This window comes from Spea bombifrons, chromosome 4 (assembly GCF_027358695.1).
Source record: "Spea bombifrons isolate aSpeBom1 chromosome 4, aSpeBom1.2.pri, whole genome shotgun sequence".
Taxonomy (NCBI): Eukaryota; Metazoa; Chordata; class Amphibia; order Anura; family Pelobatidae; genus Spea; species Spea bombifrons.
The window spans coordinates 104,551,521-104,572,457 of NC_071090.1; the positions used below are offsets into that span (position 1 = coordinate 104,551,521).

The 20,937-nt window shown below is 43.1% G+C and overlaps 1 protein-coding gene across 1 annotated transcript; it reads right to left on the reverse strand.

The window, feature by feature from the left end:
• Positions 1 to 1,061: 1,061 nt before the first annotated feature.
• On the reverse strand, positions 1,062 to 19,607 carry TYK2 (tyrosine kinase 2). The gene is made up of 25 exons (XM_053464825.1): positions 19,498 to 19,607; positions 14,952 to 15,158; positions 14,324 to 14,447; positions 13,373 to 13,517; positions 13,071 to 13,234; positions 12,592 to 12,967; positions 11,783 to 11,980; positions 11,520 to 11,677; positions 11,025 to 11,142; positions 10,507 to 10,687; positions 10,186 to 10,304; positions 9,403 to 9,570; positions 8,742 to 8,829; positions 8,010 to 8,137; positions 7,738 to 7,873; positions 7,409 to 7,560; positions 5,683 to 5,833; positions 4,920 to 5,017; positions 4,510 to 4,702; positions 3,398 to 3,516; positions 2,850 to 3,022; positions 2,372 to 2,489; positions 2,100 to 2,210; positions 1,602 to 1,744; positions 1,062 to 1,424 (listed from the first exon to the last, which is right to left on the reverse strand). The coding sequence occupies exons 2-24, from the start codon at positions 15,127 to 15,129 to the stop codon at positions 1,610 to 1,612; spliced, it is 3,531 nt and encodes a 1,176-aa protein (XP_053320800.1). The 5' UTR covers positions 15,130 to 15,158; positions 19,498 to 19,607; the 3' UTR covers positions 1,062 to 1,424; positions 1,602 to 1,609.
• Positions 19,608 to 20,937: the final 1,330 nt, after the last annotated feature.

The window sequence follows — 20,937 nt, forward strand, 5'->3', positions numbered from 1 at the left end:
GTTTTCTTCCTGACTTTTTTTTTTTTTACATAGCCTCCATTGTCAAAGGCATTGCACTTGTACAAGTAGAGATATATATAATCCCTACAGGGGAGGGTTTGCACATTCTGGCTGGGGTGGGGGGCAGGTAAAGCCAAGTGGCCCCACACTGGCCCCCATAACTAAGCCGCACATGCTCTCACACTTACACATACTTAAACACTCGCGCTAACATTGTCACACACATTCATGCTAACGCACTCTTCCTGCCAACACACACTCACTCACTCTAACATACATACATACTCACTCACTCTAACATACCCGTTAACTGGCCCGAAGCCTTCTTTCCAGCTCCTCGCACACACACTGTGTAAGCAACCCTCCACCGGGTCACATTCCTGCCTACGCAAGGTAGCCGTGGCCAAGGTGGGCCGGTCCTTTTTCAATTGCTCCCCTGCCCAGCCCAGTCTGGTTTACTTAACCCTTTATGGTTGGGCACACATTCAACTTTTTGCTGTGTGATTTTATAAAATTACACACCCATAGCACACTCAGCAGCTTTACCAGTTTACCCCTTTTTACCTATACATAAGAAAATTGGAAAATTGGCTAGCACGGGGTATAGGTGCAAATCCAGGCAACACTGCACATTATTTCTCCAGGACATGGCATTTCTAATAACGTCATTCACAGGCTGGAATTATTTTGCACACATATGGAAACGTGTATATATATATATATATATATATATATATATATATATATATATATATATATATATATATATATATATATATATATATATACACACATACACTGTATAGAATTGGCTTGCAGCAAAGCTTTCTAATGCGACGTCCTGGATCATCTGCCTATTTTGTATCGGATGCGTAGCATGCATTGCAAAAAAATCTATTAAAATGAGAAAGTTAAATGAAGACGTTGGCGCGACTAAACCCGCTGGCCCTCGGGGAGCCGAAGGAGTTCATAAAACGTATTCACAGTTTTATAATAGAAAAAAAGTTTTCAGTGGCAACCCCTTATACATCTTCCTTACCCGGGTCACTTACCCCGTAACTCACTTCGTTAACGAGCGGACACCGCTTTACCCTCTTTGGTTGGATTCCGGCTACTCTACCATAGAGAGGACTAGCATTCTAGAGAGGAAAGTGTGTTTTTTTTTTTGGCAGTCCTATTGCACTTTTATAATAAAATAAAAAACAAAATAAAAACATGTCCGCCGTTTGCGTCACTACAGTATCATCTCGTGATTTCCAGAAACCGGCGCAACAGATTAGGGGGACCTCCGGAGGTCAGACGTGACCAGGTCGGAGGCCGGCAGACACACGAGCCCCAGCTTGACGACGCAGGCGGGAATCCTATCGGTCGCAGACAGCCCATCTTGTACAGACTGCTGGTTTAGCACTTCCGCTTTCCGAGCTCTACAAAAAATAATAATAATTAAAATAATAATTAAAAAAATATTCTAAAACGTTTGGCCTCTTCGATCTAATCTATTAAAGCTGGCTTTGGTAATTGCACCAGGCTGGCAAAGAAATTTCTCTACATAAAATTTTGTTTCCCAACCCTTCGCCTCCCCCCCTTTCCGCCATACGCACCGCAGGGCCTAGCACAGGCTGAAGACCGACGGGGCCTGCGTGGAGTAGGTGGTGTGGAAGGCCTTCAGTATGGGGATGAGGTTCGTAAAAGATGGCCGATAACTGGCTTCAGTCTCCCAGCAGTGTTTCATGATCTTGTAGATCTGCCAGAAGAGAGAAGAATGAAACCGGTGACCTCACGGACAAACGCAAGAGGTGAATGAATGACGAGTCCTTCACCCATTGAAGAAGGACGTATTTCCCCATATCTCATTAACTATGTAGTATGAAACACCAACACATGTAAAGTTTGTGGCCCTGCAGGTTTCCCCCAGCCTCAAGCCATAGTGAGGGCTTTTGTCCTTCAAGAGATCATGCATCATCTCCACACGCTGTACCAAAAGTGATTATTGATGCTAAAAATCTTTATTTTATTAGGTTTTAATTTGACACACATACATATATATATATAAAATTTGTATTTAATGTATACACGCACGGACCGGAATGCGCACTTACCTCCAGAGGGCAGTCTGTAGGACGTGGTAGCCTCTGACCTCTCTCCAGCAGATCTATCAGCCGAACAACGGTCATCTGCCCCTGAGTGACGCCGATCATTTCTATGAATTTCTACACAGAAGAGGAGAGATTAGGTACACGGGTAACAAGTACACACCTTCACTCGCTGCACGTAACATAAGAAGAGCGTGTTTTATGTGCTACAAACTCGCTTTATCAAAGAGACCTTTCATTCCTAAGTTTCTTTACGGGGACAGAAATGATATACTCACGGCGGGAGGACTGAGATAGGAGTCGCATCGAGTCAGGAGCTCGTAGAGGGTGACCCCGAATGACCACACATCGGACGCATAGAAGAACTTACACTCCCTGAGACACTCCGTGGCGTACCTGCAAACCAAAAGAGCACTTGCTGGGTCATCGCCTTCAAATGGCCAACCGTAGGGGAGGAAGAGCCTGAAGAAGGACCATTGGAAACAGAACGTTGGTGCAAGATGTCTCCATAACCAAGCAAACCTCACTAAGGTGAAGGGAACTACATTGATGATGAAGAACGCAGGCGGTTCAGGAGCTTTAACTAGGAGACAAAATGTCGGCCAGAGAGACCAAGGTGGGCAGGTGGTGCGGCCACTAGATTATTGGGCACGGTCAGTGCAGGTTATATGCAAGTAGAAACATGTATGTATAATACAGAGCGCTAGATAAGATTTTTTTTTTTTTTTGGAGATCCGCTGTTAAGCCTCTTTTTACCAGAAAACGGGGCTGTCTCCATCTTCTCTGACCCTGTAATATTCGTGACCTTCCGGGACAGCTTTGGCAAGCCCAAAATCACCAATTTTCACCACATTTTCGTTTTCAACAAGGACGTTCCGGGCAGCAAGGTCACGGTGTATGTAATGCTGAGAGTGAAGGTAAGCCATTCCCTAAGAGAAAAGAAATGCGCGTTTTAAGGGAGTCCCTGCTACGCATGACAATTTTATGACAAATTGCCGAGTTCCTACAAAAAATTAGGTGTTGCAAATCAGTATAGCATCCGATGAACTCATTAAATGACAATGACACAGAAAGGTGGGTTTGTGTCAATTTATCTGCAAACCTGGAGGCGGCCATTGCTGTCAGTCGTGTGATATTTTGGGTGACTTTCCCACCTCCAACACCACACTGAGCCGATTCTTTATGGCAATGCTAATGAAGTCCTTTCCTCCATAGACTCAGGTTGAGTAGGACCAAAACATTCTCTTGTTCTCCAGCGGATTGTGAGAGTCACTTGACAAGAATCCTTCTGATTACTTACTCACCTCACAGATCTGTTGGGCAAAAAGTAATATCTGTGCCAGGCTCACGTTGTGTTTCGGTAAATAATCTCTCAGGCTCCCCAGGGGGACATACTCCATAATGAGCTGGACAACTTTATCCCCTGCAGACAGGGACGGAAAGATTATATGTGAATACCCCAAATTTATGAAATATAGACAAACGTGACATTCTGCATTATAACCGATACAACTTAATGTTATACCCAACCTCTAGAAGCACCGTATTAACCAAACGGAGAAGGTTTGACAGAGAATCTTCGCAAATGTGGCTATCTTTACAAAATCTCTCAAAGAGCAAAGGAGCATGGAAGAACATTCAGAGATTTGGAGGCATCTCCTGCCTCAACCAAGGTCAGTGTTGACGACCCCACCATCTGGAAGCTGGAGGACGCGTGGGGTTTACGGCACAGAGGCAAGGTAGAAACCCCTGCCCTATGAGAAGGAGCTGAACGCGCATCTAGAGTTTGCCGAAAAGCAAACTCCTCAAGAGTTCTGGAAGAGCCTTCTATGTACAGATAAGTCTAATGTGGAAAATGTCCAGGTGGCACGGGACCCATTATATCAAACGCTGTGCTCCACATGAAGAACTTTATACCAACGGTTAACAATGCTGATGGCAGGGCCATGGTTTGGGAATGGTTAAAATATAATGTTTTGAGATGTCCTAGTCTAAGTCTAGAGCTGAACCTCATTGAGATGCTGTAGCAGGACCTAAAAACGGCAGCTCCTGCTCAAAAACCCCCAAATGTCACTGAATGAAAGCAGCTCTTCACAGACGTGATCTAAAATTCATCCAAGCTCTATGAAATACCGATCAATAACTACGGGAAGTATCGATTTCAGTTATTGCTGCTAAAGACGGCATTGGCGGATTTTTTGGAGAGGATACATTTTCAGAAAAATACATTTTCTTAAAAAAAAAAAAAAATAATAATTTAATGTTTGTGTATCTCTTTTTCTACAAAAACAATAAAAATGTTTTATAATTTAATATATATATATTTTTTTACTAAATACAATTCTGCCTCACCAAAACCAATAGTTATTAGGGAAAAATACTGTAAGACTATACAATTTGTAATTTTTCCGCTCACCTTGCTCGCTGCAGCAGCCTTTGTACTTCACGATATTTTCATGGTACAAGGTTTTCAGGATCTTTATCTCTCCTTTCCAACTGATCTCCAGCTGCTGGCTACATCCAGATTTCAGGGACTTCACGGCCACCATCTCCCCAGTGCCATCATTATTGGGGTCGTAGCAGTACAAGCTGACCTTCCCAAAGTGGCCCTGGAACAGCAGGAGGGAAAAAATAAATGATTACAGGTCATCCCGGGTCATGGTCGGGTATTTCACGATTTATCATGAGTTTGGGCTACGGGTTCAGATGTATTGATCCACCTACTTGTGCTGCTGGAACAATAATAGCATGATAGCATGATTTAATGGAATCGAGGGGGGGGGGGCAACTAAAAACTAGAAGAAGAACCAAATAAAAGCCGAGTACCTCTCCCAGCTCCCGAATTTTCTTCAAGTAACGTTTCTGAAACACGGTGGGGTCGGCGACGGTAAAATCAGGACTTATCGAGGCGATATCAGACAGGTCTAGACGTAACAGAGAAAAGCAATGAAAAAATGAAGGCAGAAGGTCATGAATATGGCAGCCATCCAAAGAGTACTATATACCGTGCTTCACGCAGCCGTTCCCGACTAATAGTGCTACAAGCTAAATATAAATATAGTGTGAATGGCAACGGCCAATTAGAACAAAGTATGGATTTCGGAAAGCCGTATCTCTATAGATATGGTGTGGTGTACCGGGTAGACCCATTTACCTCTAAAACATCTTCAGCGCCACAGCCACAAAATGAGTTTAATTCAGTATTAGCAGCGTAGAAAAGGGATGTGTAAAATAATTAGAAAATATATACTTTTTTTAAGGTAGTGCTGTTCCCACAACAAACAAACGCACCTTCAGGTGAGAAAAAGTTATAAAGAATGTTGATGCTTTTTCAGTGTATATGGCAACGGCCAATCAGTGCCTGCTTTCATGTCACATGGCATTTAAGACCCCCCACCCAGTAAAAATAAATAAATAAAAAAAATATATTCCATGATTAAAGAATTATTGAGCACATTAGATGGAACAGCAGCTTTAATATTATATCATATGTTATAAGACGCCCAAAGTACTAACCAAATATAATAAATAAATAAAAAAAAAAAGATAAAAAAAAAAGCTGCCGAGAGGCACAGAATGTCTCGCTCACCCTGAGGCTGCAGCTGGGTCAGATCCCGAAGGATTGTCCGGAAAGACGGTCTTCCCGCCGGATTGTAGTTATGGCAGAGACCAATGAGGTTTGCAAGTTCCTTGAAGGACGGCTCGGGGAGGCCCAGCTCCTTCTCGTAAAACCGTTCTTTCTGCAGGAAAAGAAGAAGAAAATTCCTTTCATTACTATTATTTTTGGTTATCTTAGGGAGGACATCAGCGATTTATTATCCATTCAACACATTTTATTACGCATTCCTACAGAATCAGTAAAATTCTATTTTATCCTCTCCAAAATGCTAAGGTCTGTCGTTTTACCCCCCCCCCCGAAGGTCTAATCACAGAAAAGCAACACTTTAAGAAACTTTTTTTTTAGTTTCCATGACAACAACCTATGACTGCCTGCTTTTGTTTCACAGTCAGGTATTAAAACAGATTCAGCCGCGGCTGTATTGCGCAACTTTTTGTGTAATAACCAAACGATCTAAAAACCCGTGATCTAGAACACAGCGTAACGCACGCATTTACTGGAACCCAAGCAGGTGCAGGCCGCGCAGCCAGAACAGGAACAACCGGAGCTCTGCGAGGTATTTTCCAGAACTATAAAATTAGTTTTAATATCGATATAAATTGGCCAAAGTCAACAAGACATTTCAAGCACGTACGCAAAAGATTTACAAGAGGCTCTTAATGCGCTCCATGTCTTTTAATAAAACCGCCTTCCTGTAAAATATTTCCGCGCGGCCTTCTTACCACTATATACATTTATATTTTTCTCGTTTAAGGGGCGGATTCACTAAACCGGGAGTTTGCAGGATAAGTTGGACATTCTTATACCCCGATTGCGTTATGAAGGATCACCTGACCCTGTATAATATATAGTTAATGTGGGGAGGTTTTGTGGAATCCCCTCCCCCGTTAGTTTCTCTATGCATTATACAGGGTTATTTGTGGAAGAGAAGAGAGATATGATAGAAACAGAGACGTGCATTTCAAAGCAGGAGAAACTTTAAAGCAAGAGGTTATATTCTAAAAGTGGAGGGTCAGAGGCTTACGTAGAACATAAAGGAGTTTTACTGTACTGAGAGGGTGGTAGATAAGTGGGACGACTTCTCAGCAGAAGTGGAAGAGGGTAATACAGTGAGGGGATTTAAACATACATGGGACAGACATATGGCTCCTGGATCTAAGACGAGACCAACGACTGATTGATGTTTGGGTCTTTACAGCAGGAGAAACGGGCGACTAGACGGGTCTGAGGTGCCGGGAAAATTCCATGTATCCATATTTTTGTTCCATTTACGCCTTTACAATATAATAAAGGGAGACTTTGCTTCACATGCTTCCTCTACAGGCCTTTCCACACCTTATGTTTCTCACTAAGGACAGGTAGCATTTTGTAGAAATGTAGAAGATGTTATGGTCTTCAGCACTGAGTGTCTTCGGTCATCAGATACAAGAACAAGCGAACAAAATGCTACCTTAATAAAAAAACTCACCCCTGGGAACCACTAATGAGAAGTATAATAATTATTATTAAAAGGATGGAGCCCCCAGGTCTGGTGGAGGCCGCTCCCCCCGCTAGAGAGGCAGAACAAAGACCGGACGACCAGAATGTCATCGTTAACCTACGGTCGTTCGGGGTAAAACAGGCCAGTTTGATGGACCTGGACGCCTCGTACTCTCATAGAAGCCCCGGAACATGGACGCAATCATTCAGCACAAACCTCAGACGGCGTCCGCTCCTTTAAGGGGACTTCTCCGTTAAAACAGATTTCCAGCAACGTGGTCCCAAAGCTCCACTTGTCGGCAGCGGTGCTGAGACGGCCGACGTTCTGAACGCATTCCGGAGCGATCCACGGGATCCTCTCCACCCGCTCTGCGAAAGCAAAGACACAGCCGTGATCATACAGAGCAGCCGGTCAATACCCAACGACAGGCGCAGATACCCTCCACGCACACAAGCGCGTCATCATTAACATTTCACATCACGTAACGCAGCCGCTCTGTATGAGGATATATAAATAAATGTATATAAGAATAAAGAATGGAATACCCTCTCGGGACAGCACTGTGAAGGTCACTCCAGGATCACTCAGCTTGATGAATGGAGTCGAGTTCTCTTCTAGACCTTTCCTGGCCAGTAGAATATTCTTTGCGCAGACATTTCCATGCACCAAATTTTTATCTTCCTGCAGAGATGAAATACAAAGCGATTCCCAATTTAAATGGAGGACTATTTGAAACCCCTCCCCCACCAAAAACACTTGGTATGGTCCATTAAAAAGGAAACATGTCAGCCAACCCAACTCTCTTGGGGTAACATACCAGATAAGTCAAGGCACTGGCCAGCTGCCGAGCCACGGTGAATTTCCAGCCGGCCGTGATCTGTAGCTTGTCTTTACGTAGACAGACGTCTAGAGGGCCATGTTCGACAAACTCCTCCACCATGATATCTTTAAGGAGATAAGATAGATTAGGCTACCAGCACGACCCTTTGATATCATTAAATAATTAAGTCACTTACACTCTAGGACCACAACTGCAACAATAATGTGAAATTATTCAATATTTGGCATTTTTCAACACAGAGGATAAAAACAAATTATACCGGTAACAACGCCGAGTATAAGATCATCATGACTTGAAAGAGATTTGTGAACAAAGTAAATACTGATGAGGTATCTTGATTTTATGTTGAGAAAACAGGTATTTTTTTAAATAAGTTGATGTGATATCAAATGGTATTTGAGATTAAAGAATATTTGACAATTGTCCCCAAAAAAATAAATACATGTTTCCATATTAAAAGGGAGTTTAGAACATGCACACTAAGACAAATATTCTATGTGTGTGCAAACCTTCCTACACATTCATAGAACTGAAGATATGATACGGGGGAAGCAGTTTTATGGCGCACTTGTGACTTCCTGCAGCTTTGCATCAACTTCCTGAATGGGAAGCCCAAAAGAAGGAGATTCCCCCGAGTCAAACAGAGACAGCACGCAGATATTTTATGGAAGGAAGAAGTGTCTTTTAGGTCACACGAGGTGAACTCACTCTCAGATTCCCGTACGCACACTCCGTGGACAAACACCAGGTGGATGTGGGAGACCTGGCTCATCAAACTCGCCGTCTCGAAGAAAGCCTTAGGGCATTTAAAAGAGGGAAGTGTTAGACCGCGTAGAGACGAGCAAACAAAAGTTAACAAAGAACAGTCGATTCTGGGAACTAAAAAAAACCAACATTGTATGATGGAGAAGGACTAGGGGATGGCCAACCTCTGTCACGTGCTATAACATGTGCTATAACATGCAGAGCATCATGGGAGACGTAGTTCACAAGGACCGACGTGCCAGAAATTAAGTAAGATATTTTATTAGGGGAAAATAAACAACCACAGAGAAATAGATTAACCCCTTAAGGACAATGGGCGGTCCCTAAACCCATTGAAAACAATGCATTTCGAGCCCGTACATGTACGGCTTTGTCATTAAGGTTGTCGGGATATAAGTAGAAACCAGTAAATCTGATCCGTTTACTGAAGAAAAATCAAGAGAGGAAAAGGAGTCGGTATCTTCTTATTTACTAATGCGTCGTCCCCGTATGTAAATTGCTTCGCACTCTCTTAGTTAATTTGCATATGATAAAGCACGTCGATGCCCTTTGCCAGTATGGAAGCACAGAAGCTCCGCAGAGCATCGGATCATTGGGCTCTCACCAGCGCGATGTCTCGATGACTTGGATCCAGCGCTTTTAGGACCACTCTCAAATCGCTGGAGTTGTTGTTTAACTCGCCGGACTCGTAGCCCTCAATCTCGCTGCCCTTGCTCACCAGTAGTACCCCTTCGTAAATGTTGGTCCGGGTACCCTGGCCCAGGTGGGCTTTCTGTGGAGAGAGAAAGATCTTTAAAATAAAAGGTGCACAAAACTTGCAGCCAATGAAGGGATTTTCCATAACGGAGTATACAAGCAAGAAGAAAAACCCAAAACAAGCAATGGGACCAGAGATTTTTGGGGCTTTAGACCCCCCTCTGGTTTGTTAATTCACAGAGGACCTTGAGAATTACACGTCATCCCTCCTTTAACATGAAGCTGGTTTTACCACTTCTTGGGTTTCTCCGCCATCATTAATTCTCGATCCTTGCACACAGAATATAGCTCTGAACGCCTGTGAATCTATACTCCATTACAAATCAGCCGTTTCCAGCTACAATAGTCATTTACAACATTAACCCCGTCTGTGCTGGATTTCTGATCCATTTCACGTTACTTTAATGGGGAAATTTCAAAGTGACCCCAAACTTTTGAACAGCAGTGTAAACATACAACAGGGACGCTCGAGCAGCCCATGCCAAGGAATCTCTGCGTTAGAAGTGAGGTTTTTGTGTCTGGAGAGCATACGGTTATCGTGTTCCATCCCGCGGCAGCACTCCGGCGCCATGATCTCATATAAAGGGCCGAGAGGATTTTGCGTCTCTCTCTCTCTACGGCGCACACAAACCTGTAAGATTTCATGCTTGCGGATCTGGTGGAAGCTGAGTTGGCTCAGATTGAGGTTCCTGGACACCCCGCTCTCTCCGCGGTTCTTCCCTCTCCGGCAAATCGTCAGGTTGGAGATTTCTAGTGCGGGGAAAATAGATCATGGACGTATCGCGGAAGCACATACATATAACGTGGTGTCTTATCGCCCAAGCTGCTTTATATGGTTCCAATGAGTGATAAATCCACTTTTACACCCAGAATCATCTATTTTACTTAAATTCACTCAACTCAAGCAGTTGATCCATACACAACAATAACTGCAGACAGCTAGGCAGCTTACCTCCAGATTTGGGCAGAATGCACTTCTTGACGGAGAAGGTTTCGTCTCCGGATTTCAGGGTGCATCCCCGCAGATTGTCCGTCAGTTCCTTGACGCTCGGGAACCCTCGGTCCCACCCTTCCAGGACGTACGAGTCGCCCTTCTTCTCGATTCGGAACTGCTTGGAGCCCAGATCCTTGTTCTGTTCCAGGAGAGGTTTTAGAAACATTTCACTTTCCTCTACACAACAAACGGGCCGGTGAGCGCCGGTAAACAATTACAGAGAACATAGACGCGCCGGACCGGGTCACGCAGCTAAACCTATTCCCGCGGCCGCATGTGGATCGACTCCAAAAGGCAATATATAAGAACGATATATATCAAGATTGTAAGCCTGCGAGCCGAGTCTCTCCACCTAATGTATCGGTTTGTCAATTCTCGTCTTGTCAGACCCCTTGAATTTATGTATTGTGTTAAGCGCTGCGTAAACTGTTGGCGCTATATAAATAAAAGATAATAATTAGATATATAATCGGCACCTGGTTGGCTCTCTTCACCGTCATGATCATTTTGTTGAAGTTGAAAGCGCTCCAGCGGATAACATAGAGTCCGTCCTCCTGACCCTCCTGCCTCAGCTTCTGAACCACGTACTGCTCCCTGGAGGAAGGGGTTAAAAAAAGGACCGGAGGAAGGAAACATTGAATTTGATAGCAGATCAGACATATTCAGCCCGTCTAGCCTGTGCAGACTCAGTCCTTTATCTGGTTTTAAATTCAGAAAAGCTTTATGCCTGTACCTCTACCACTTCGGATGGGAGACTGTTCCACGTATCTACCACCCTCTCCATAAAGTAAAAATGGCTTACATGACCCCTAAAACTCTTACCCTCTAGTTTTAGACTATGACCTCTTGTTCTGACATTTCTCCTTTGAAACAAACGTCCCTCTTCTTAAACTCTTTATGTATTTATGACTTGGAGCAAAGGGTGGATAACAGGAGGAGGCGGAAGGGGGAAGATGGGGAGGTCAACCTACTGAAGAGGGCCGTGAATCCCGTTGGTAACACTCATCACCAGCCGAGGAGGGGCCACTTCATGACACAGATAGTGGTTTGAATCCGTCGTGAGGCGAAAATACCCGTCCACCAGCGAGACGAAGGACAGAGCTTCTTCATACGAGGGTAAAACTATCTCCTGGAAGACAGAGGACGGAAAAATCAGCCCCACCGGCCGCGGCGACACGGAACACGGACGTCATTTATCACTCGTTACGTCATCGATAAGACGCAAGGCACTCACAAGACAGCGGTTGTCCTGGCAGTTAACGCTGACTCTGCTCCTGCTGATCACGATGTGGGTGATATCCTGGAAGTCACAGAACTGAAGCCACTTGGGGTTGCTCCTTTCCGCCCCCTGTTGGGTTTTGGCCGTTTTCTGCCCTTTGGCCCGGCTCTTTTTGCTGAAGTAATTTTTGGGGGTTGGGTTCTCAACAGCTTCCTAGCATACGAAGGGGGAAAAGAAAAAAACTATTATTTATTGGTTTCCGGAGAAGTGGTTCTAGTAAATATTTGGATGGAGGTTCTTCAAAAATAATCCCAGGTCACGCAGGTTACTGGATTATAGGGGGTAAAAAAAATTAAAAAATTGTCAAGCTCTACATGTTACATAGGGGATAAAGTGAGAAAACTCACAATTAATGATACCCCTTCCCTTAAAAATAAATAAATAATACAGGCAGACACAAGCCTACGTCCGCAGCGATCAATGGGCACCACCATGAGGACCTCCCAGATGAACTTGGAGGGATCTCCATGGCTGAAGGACACGGTCAAGTCCAGCTCTACAGTTCCCCTTTACCCTTCCTCAGAACTTGAGCTCATCCTTATTGACCCCCCAAAACGTGGTCCTCATGGACTTCTTGACCTAGCTCATCTGGATTAGACCAAACGCATTGACATGAAACTTCAATAATCCCGACCTTTTCACATTCAAGTCAAATTTTGAATACTTTCTGATCAAAATGATGAGAAGAAACCAGAAAACGCTTCATTTCAATTCATGATCCGTCACCCAGAACCCCTGGTTGCCGAGTGGGACATTTGGTTTACCTCCTCCTTGCATTCCCGCCACTTGATTCCGTCCATTCCGCTCACCATGACCACGTGAGTGGTGGTGGGCTCTTGGTTCACCGTCTCCGAGTGGTCCATGTAGCCCCCGTTGATGTAGAGAGGAAGCTTCTCCCCGTCTGTCGGCAGCTCCAGGGACAGCGCCCTGAACACCTCCGAGCCGAACCGCGGGGCCAGGTTTTCCAGGGTGGACAAGTATTTGTACATAACGTCTTCTTCGCTCAGCTTCCCCGGGCCCACGGTGTGGAGGTGGAAGTGGCGGACAAACTTCTTGAAGACGTTCCTCATGCGGAATTTGGTAAGGTAATTGTTCTGCTGGATCTGCCGGCAAAACGACTTTGGGATACACTCCTTGAAGCTGAAAAGGTCAAGACGCAAAAAAGTGTAAGAATGATACATAAAAACGACCGGTTTGGGACTGATGCAGTGCCGGTTTCAGGAAGGGCACATGCGCTACTCACCTGACCTGTTTTGCCACCTCTTCTAAGGACACTTTCTTCTTAATGGCGATATGAGACAGGTGCAGCACCGCCATGCCCAGACTCTCGTTCTTAAATCTGTGGATGTCCTGCTCTGTCCAGAAATCTTTCAGCGACACCACGTCATTCACAAAGTCATACTTGCCCTGTTACCCCCCGAGACATGGAACACAAAAGCGATATTTCTATTAACGTGAAAATTGAATGTAAATATAAATATTAATAAACGTCCCATAGCTGCCAACTGACTGCGTCGCCCTGTCATTCCCTATATAATAAAGTACCTGTTCGAAGAGATACTCAAACGATGCCAAGTCCAGGATGGCTTCTGCTTGCTCAGTCTGGCTCTTCTCCTCGCTGCTCTTTGGGATATTTCGGCAAACGAGGGGTTCTTTCTCATTCATGCCGTGCCAGTTCCTGAAATAATACCTAAAAACACCAAAAAAGGAGAGGTTTGTCACACAAAATGGGGAATTATAGGAACGGTGCAGGAGCTGAGAGACCGCTCTATAAGAAAAGCTCACTATTCTATACACGGCTGGTCAAAAGTTTGGGGTCACGTAGACATTTCCTTGTTTTTCAAAGAAATGCAAATTTTGTCCATTAAAACAACATGAAATGGATCAGAAATCCAGCGCAGACGGGGTTAATGCTGCTATTGACTATTGCAGCTGGAAACGGCTGTCTTTTAATAGACTCTCTTCATAGGCGTACAGAGGCCTTTATCACTCCCATCACTCCTGTGTTCCAATGGACTGCTTTATCACTCCCATCACTCCTGTGTTCCAACGGCCCTTTATCACTCCCATCACTCCTGTGTTCCAATGGCCCTTCATCACTCCCATCACTCCTGTGTTCCAATGGCCCTTCATCACTCCTGTGTTTCAATGGCCCTTCATCACTCCCATCACTCCTAGGTTCCAATGGCCCTTTATCACTCCTATCACTCCTGTGCTCCAATGGCCCTTTATCACTCCCATCACGCCTGTGTTCCAATGGCCCTTTATCACTCCCATCACTCCTGTATTCCAATGGCATGTTGTGTTCCCTGATCCAAGTTTAAGTTTAAAAGGCTAACTGATGGTTAGAAAACTCTTTTGGGAATTATGTTACAGCCAGAAACTTCCTTGTTTTCCCTAAAAACAGCTAAATGACCCCAAACCTTCGAATGCTAATGTATATAGACAGACAAAGAGAGGGTTTATAATAAAGAGCAGGAATAAAACGCCGCTTACCTCATGCGAAAATGGAGGAGAACCTTCATGTCTTTTGAGATCTTAAAAACATGGTTGGGTGGATACCAATATTTTTCTTGAATGTCATAGAGTGCAAATAGCGTGTAGCACAGCGGGGTAATTCCTATAACACGGAGCACACGCATGTAAATGTATATCAGACACGGATCAGCTAATTACAGACACATTCACAGGGAATGAAAAATATTGGTGTAATCTTTCAATTACATTAGTCTGTCACCCTGAGGTGGGAGGGAGAGACTCCGTGCCCCATAGCCCCCTCCTGTCTGTGTCACCCTGCGGTGGGAGGGACAGACTCCGTGCCCCATAGCCCCCTCCTGTCTGTCACCCTGCGGGGTGAGGGACAGACTCCGTGCCCCATAGCCCCCTCCTGTCTGTGTCACCCTGTGGTGGGAGGGGCAGACTCCGTGCCCCATAGCCCCCTCCTGTCTGTGTCACCCTGCGGTGGGAGGGACAGACTCCGTGCCCCATAGCCCCCTCCTGTCTGTGTCACCCTGCGGGGTGAGGGACAGACTCCGTGCCCCATAGCCCCCTCCTGTCTGTGTCACCCTGCGGGGTGAGGGACAGACTCCGTGCCCCATAGCCCCCTCCTGTGTGGTCTCCTCACCAAGTCTCTGTGCGATGTGTATACAGATCTCCTCCGCCGTGCTCTCCTGCTGCGTGAAGCTCACATAATGCTCCTTATTGTTGCTCCAGTACAGATAGACGCGGAGGCCGACACCCGTGAAGCTGCAGCTTTCCATGTCCGGGTTCCGGTGTTTTGCTGCCCACTGACACAGAGCCATGTCTCAGGGCGGGGGGGCAGATCTCGGCTCTGTAGAGGGATAATCACAGACGGTTATAAGATTTATTACACAGCAGCGGATAGATAACAGCATTACTATATAAAGAGACCCCCGGAATGTGTGGAAGACCCCCGACTAAATCACGGAGAATATAAAAAGGATCTAAAAACCTAAAACTCAAACCCAAAAGAATGATTTTATTTATATACCGTGCTCCCGGTATATATACCAAGTGTCAAACATGGTCTTATCGCCATAGCAACTAGTGGAATGGACCATTGAATAATACTATCACGCCATGAGGAACTACTAAGAGGCATCTTTGTCTGCTGTGCTTTTTTTTTGTTTGGCCTGAGGGTAAAATCTATAGAGGGTTGTGGATAAGTGGATCAGTCTTCTAGCAGAGGTGGTAGAGATTCATTATGTGAGGGATTGGGGTAGGCGTAAGGCTTCCATGTACACAAGACCAAGGGCCGAATGGCTTTTAGATAACAAAAAAAAACAAACATAGCTACGGCGTAGATACTGAATAAGAGACCACCGAGGTCATCTAAGTTTGCAGAAGAACAAATACACAGCGAGGGAACATCTTCACTAAGCCTTTGAGGCCAACATATCAGGGCCCTCTGAACGTACGGACTGGAAGAAGCGCTACGGATATTGTTGGCGCCATACAAATAAAAACACCACCGTGGCCCTCTGGCACGGCTGGCACCGCTCACGTATTTAATTCCTCATAGCGTAGCCACTAAACCTCCGCGGCTTCAATAAAAAACAAACAAGGCATTTTCTAAAGCAAGAAGACGGACCAAGCCCCTGCCTGCGTGCGGCAGAAACCCCCTAGTTACCAAAATAAAATATTGCAAAAAGCTCCAGGAAAAGAGGGAAGTCAGGGGAGAAAAGAAAAAAGTTTGGGTGCCAGAGAGGGACTGGCTCCCCTAAATAAAGACAGTTGGGTGGTGCATATGCTCTCCATGTTACGAAACCAAGAAGACTGTCTTCCTTCCCATAGAGCTGTTAACCCGCTGCGGAGACGCCAATCCCTTCTTACATAATTCAACTGTAAGCTCACGGGGTCAGCGGCCTCCTCTTTGCTGAACTTCCGTGTGACATTTTCCACAGTTTTCTTGTGCGAAATGCGACATAAAATGTCCAAATTTACAAAAGAGAAGCTGAAAGTAATGGTAACTGCGTGTGTGTTACAAACAAAAAACACTGCGCTGACAGATACAGAAAAATAATAATAAAAACATACCACATGCATTATATACAAAAATTATATATTACACACACAGATATATTATATATATATATATATATATATTATACACACACACCAATATATTATATAATCACACACAGACATATTATATATTATACACACATACAGAGATATTACATATCACACACACAGATATATTTATATATATATATATATATATATATATATATATATATAATATATCTGTGTGTGTGATATATAATATATATATATATATAATATATCTGTGTGTGTGTGTAATATATAATATATTACACACACACACACCGATACATTATATATCACACACAGATATATTATATATTATACACACATACAGATATATTATATATCACACACACAGATATATTATATATCACACACACAGATATATTATATATCACACAGATATATTCTATATTATACACACACAGATATATTATATATTATACATATGCAAAAAAACATTCTTATACACTGGACTAATACGGCTACCCGAAACTACAGTACATTATACACACAGATATATTCTATATTATACATTATACACACAGATATATTCTATATTATGCAGAAACAGATATATTCTATATTATACATGCAGAGCTATATTCTATACACACACAGATATATATTATATTATGCACACACAGATATATATTATGCACACACAGATATATATTATGCACACACAGATATATTATATATTCTGCTTATTATTATGCTTCCAACAAGCTGGCTCATGCTCCCGCGTAACACAGACCTTACAGCACATGACAAATTCACCGATTATGTAGTTTCTGCCTCAGATTTTTCCACCCCGGGTATTCCCCCTGCGCTCTGGGTAACCACATCCCCTAGAAGCACTGATCAGACCTATCCCTGTTACTGATATTACTCTGATCTCTACAGGTTCACGCGATACATTCTTTTTAATACACTCACCAGCCGCGGTCCTACAAACCTTGGGGCAAAATGTACCTTACTGTGTAATTATATATATTATATATACACACACACCGTATATATATATATATATATATATATATATTATATCAGCCGCTTCCAGCTACAATAGTCATTTCCAACATTAACCCCGTCTGCGCTGGATTTCTGATCCATTTCTTAATGGGGAAAATGTGCTTTTCTTTCAAAAAGAAAATTTCTAAGTGATCCCAAACTTTTGAACGGTAGTGTAAATATAATATATATATATATATATATATATATATATAAAAATGTATATGTTATATATAATCCTCACTGTGGTCTCCTATACTGTGATTTAAGTGCAAGGATGTTCAGTGCGTTCTAACCCCACACCCCAGAATAAAACGTTAGTCTGGCTCAGATATATATACGTGACGTATACGTGAAGCCGGACATTCTATAAGGACGAGGCATCGGAGTATTCAGGAAGAGAAGATGTTAAGATGTGATACGGAGATGGGGTGGGAGGGGAGCGGCGGCGTTACACAGGAGCAGTCGCCATGAGACGTAGGCCAAGCAGGGAGCACAAAGGGAGCCTCACAGGCATCCACGCAGCAAGACGTCTTTACATATACACGCTATATAGAAACATACAATGTGACGGCCGATCAGACCCAGTCGCACCGTCTAGTCAGACTAGCCCGTTTTTCAGACTAAAGATTGAATCAGTTCTGTATGTCTATCCCATGCATGTTTGATTCCCTCGCTGTATCAAATTCTTCACTTTATATATATATATATATATATATATATTATACACAGTTGGGATGTGCTTGAGTGATTCAATACCATGTCTAACAAAAGCATATGGCATTGCAAAGGTTAACACAAGACAGCAAATCGATCAGAGAGATGATGCAGAAGTGCCCTGGGGTGACTCACAGCCTAATGCTGGATCAGGGGAAGAGGCAGAATAAGCTTAGATCATACCCCGAGACTGATGGGAGTTGTACTATAACCGCTAACGTGGGTAAGATTGGATTGTACTGTGAGGCACGATCAGTGGGTCTGTCTGTACCGTATAGATCAAAATATAGGCATCAGACGTACACCTGCCAAGTAATACTATTACATTATATATCACATATTACAATACTATTACATTATATACTACTATTACATTACATTACATATTACAATACTACTAAATTATATTATACATGCATATTATAAATTACAATACCGTTAAATTATATTACAATATATTACAGTTATATCACGTTATATAATACTATTACATTATATTATATATCACATATTACAATACTATTACATTATATACTACTATTACATTACATTATATACTATTACATATTACAATACTACTAAATTATATATGCATATTATAAATTACAATACTGTTAAACTATATTACAATATATTACAGTTATATCACGTTATATAATACATAAATATATATATATATATATATATATATATACACACACATTTTATAATATTATTACATTATAATATATACCATTACAGAAATAATATGTAACAATGTCATCAATACAAAGATGATCAAATATCATCTCCGCTGCACAATGTAAACAGATTTCCAAATATGTCAAGTTTGGGGGGGGGGGGTTGTTTTTTAATAAAAAAAAACAAAAACACATGAATCTGAGTGCGAGAGGCAGATGTCCTAATATATAGGAGCTGTTATATAAGGATGTGAGTTATATAGAAACTAAGAGTGGGTGGAAAATACTGGGTTAGACTGAGAGCTGTTAAAGAGGAGGAGGGATCTATAAATTAATGTATGTGAAGGGTATAATTATCAATGTACATTAAATACATGACATAAGACATGAGGAGGAATCTATAGGGTTATATAGAGAAGCAATAAACAAGGAAGCTATAGGGTTAAGTAGCAAAGCTATAAATAATAGGGAATCTATAGCGTTACAGAGAGAAGCAATACATGATAGGGAATCTATAGGGTTATGTAAAGAGGCTATGAATAAGGAATGTATAGGGTTAATTGGAGAAACAATAACGTATAGGGTTATATAGCGAAGCAAAACAATAAGGAATGTATGGGGTTATAAACAGGGACGCAATAAATGATAACGAAACCTATATGGTTATACACATATAGGGACCAGGCTTACCTTGCACCCGGTCACATGACCCCCGCTGTATCCGCTCTCGTGGGCCCGAACTCGATGACAGCCCGACCGTCTCTCAGGCAGGACCTGCTTCACGGACCACGCCCACTTCCGCCCATCCCACACGGCCGATTGGCTGACTGCTGCAGCCTTCCCGCATAGGTCATTGGTGGGCAGAAATTAAAGGGCCCTGCGCTGCGGGCGACAGGAAGTGCTGCGGCTGGTGGTTTCCCTGTTTACTAACAGTTCCACTGAGCAAGTGAGCCGATGTGTATATAGCGGGGTGGGGACATCATGTACCCAAGGCTTAGCATAGCTGCCAAATGTCCCGGAGCTCCAGGAAGAGGTACAATTACTCCTTTCTTCCCCCAGGACAGAGTACTTCCAGCAATTATTTTCTTACTTTTACTTACAGTAAAAATAAAAATACGTCTTCAGTAGTATTGCAGGGTTTTCCTTTTTGCATAATATAATGTTTTCAGATAGCTGCATATTAGCCACTTCAATGAGTTCTCACTCTTTTATCCGAGTCCAATCCACTAGACAAACATCTTGACTTCTTGTGGCAAACAACGGAATGGCTCAGTCTTAATCACCCAGTCGGACACTTTGACTAATGAAAGTCTATAGAGGATCATCAGACTTCATTAGCATTGCCATAAAGCATCAGTGTGGTGTTTGAGGTGGGAAAGTCACCCAAAATATCACATGACCGACAACAATGGCCGCCTCCAGGTCTGCAGATAAAGGGAGTTTATTGAAAAAAATGAGATAGATTCTTGTCAATGCCGACCAACATTACCGTATACAGTGCTGGGGGGGTTATTTACTGTATACACCGCAGGAGGGGGTATATTACTGTATACAGCGCTGGGGGTCGTTACTGTATACAGCGCTGGGGGGTTATTGCCTGCAAATTTCAAAAAATGTATAGTCTTGTTCAGAGCTTTTGCTTTTATTGGCCTCTCTTGGGCGTATCACACTTTTAAAAAATGTAACCCTGTAAATACCAAAATAAATGGAAATACCAGGTATATATATATATTTTTTTTTTTTGTCCAGGAAAGAAAAACCAATATACGATTGGTGGGGGTGCGCCAAATGAGTTCGTGGGCAATTCACAATTGAATAAAGACATAGCAAAAACACAAAATCCTGTGCCCCCCGGGAATATGTTCAGAGCCTCAGAATACTTAATAAGGTTTCAAGTCGTAATGAAAGTAGAGATGGCTGGAGGGGAGGAAGGGATGTCATCCCACGGGAGGGAATGAGATAATGTCACAGAGATAACGGATTGTGAAATATCAGCATACGTTATCGGGGCCGATAATGGCGTTAAGAGGAATGAGAGCAGAACACAGGACGGATGTGTACAGGGGGCGAACGCGCCGATTAAATAACCGGCATAATAATTACTGGGGGGTTTCAGAGACTGAAGGGTTA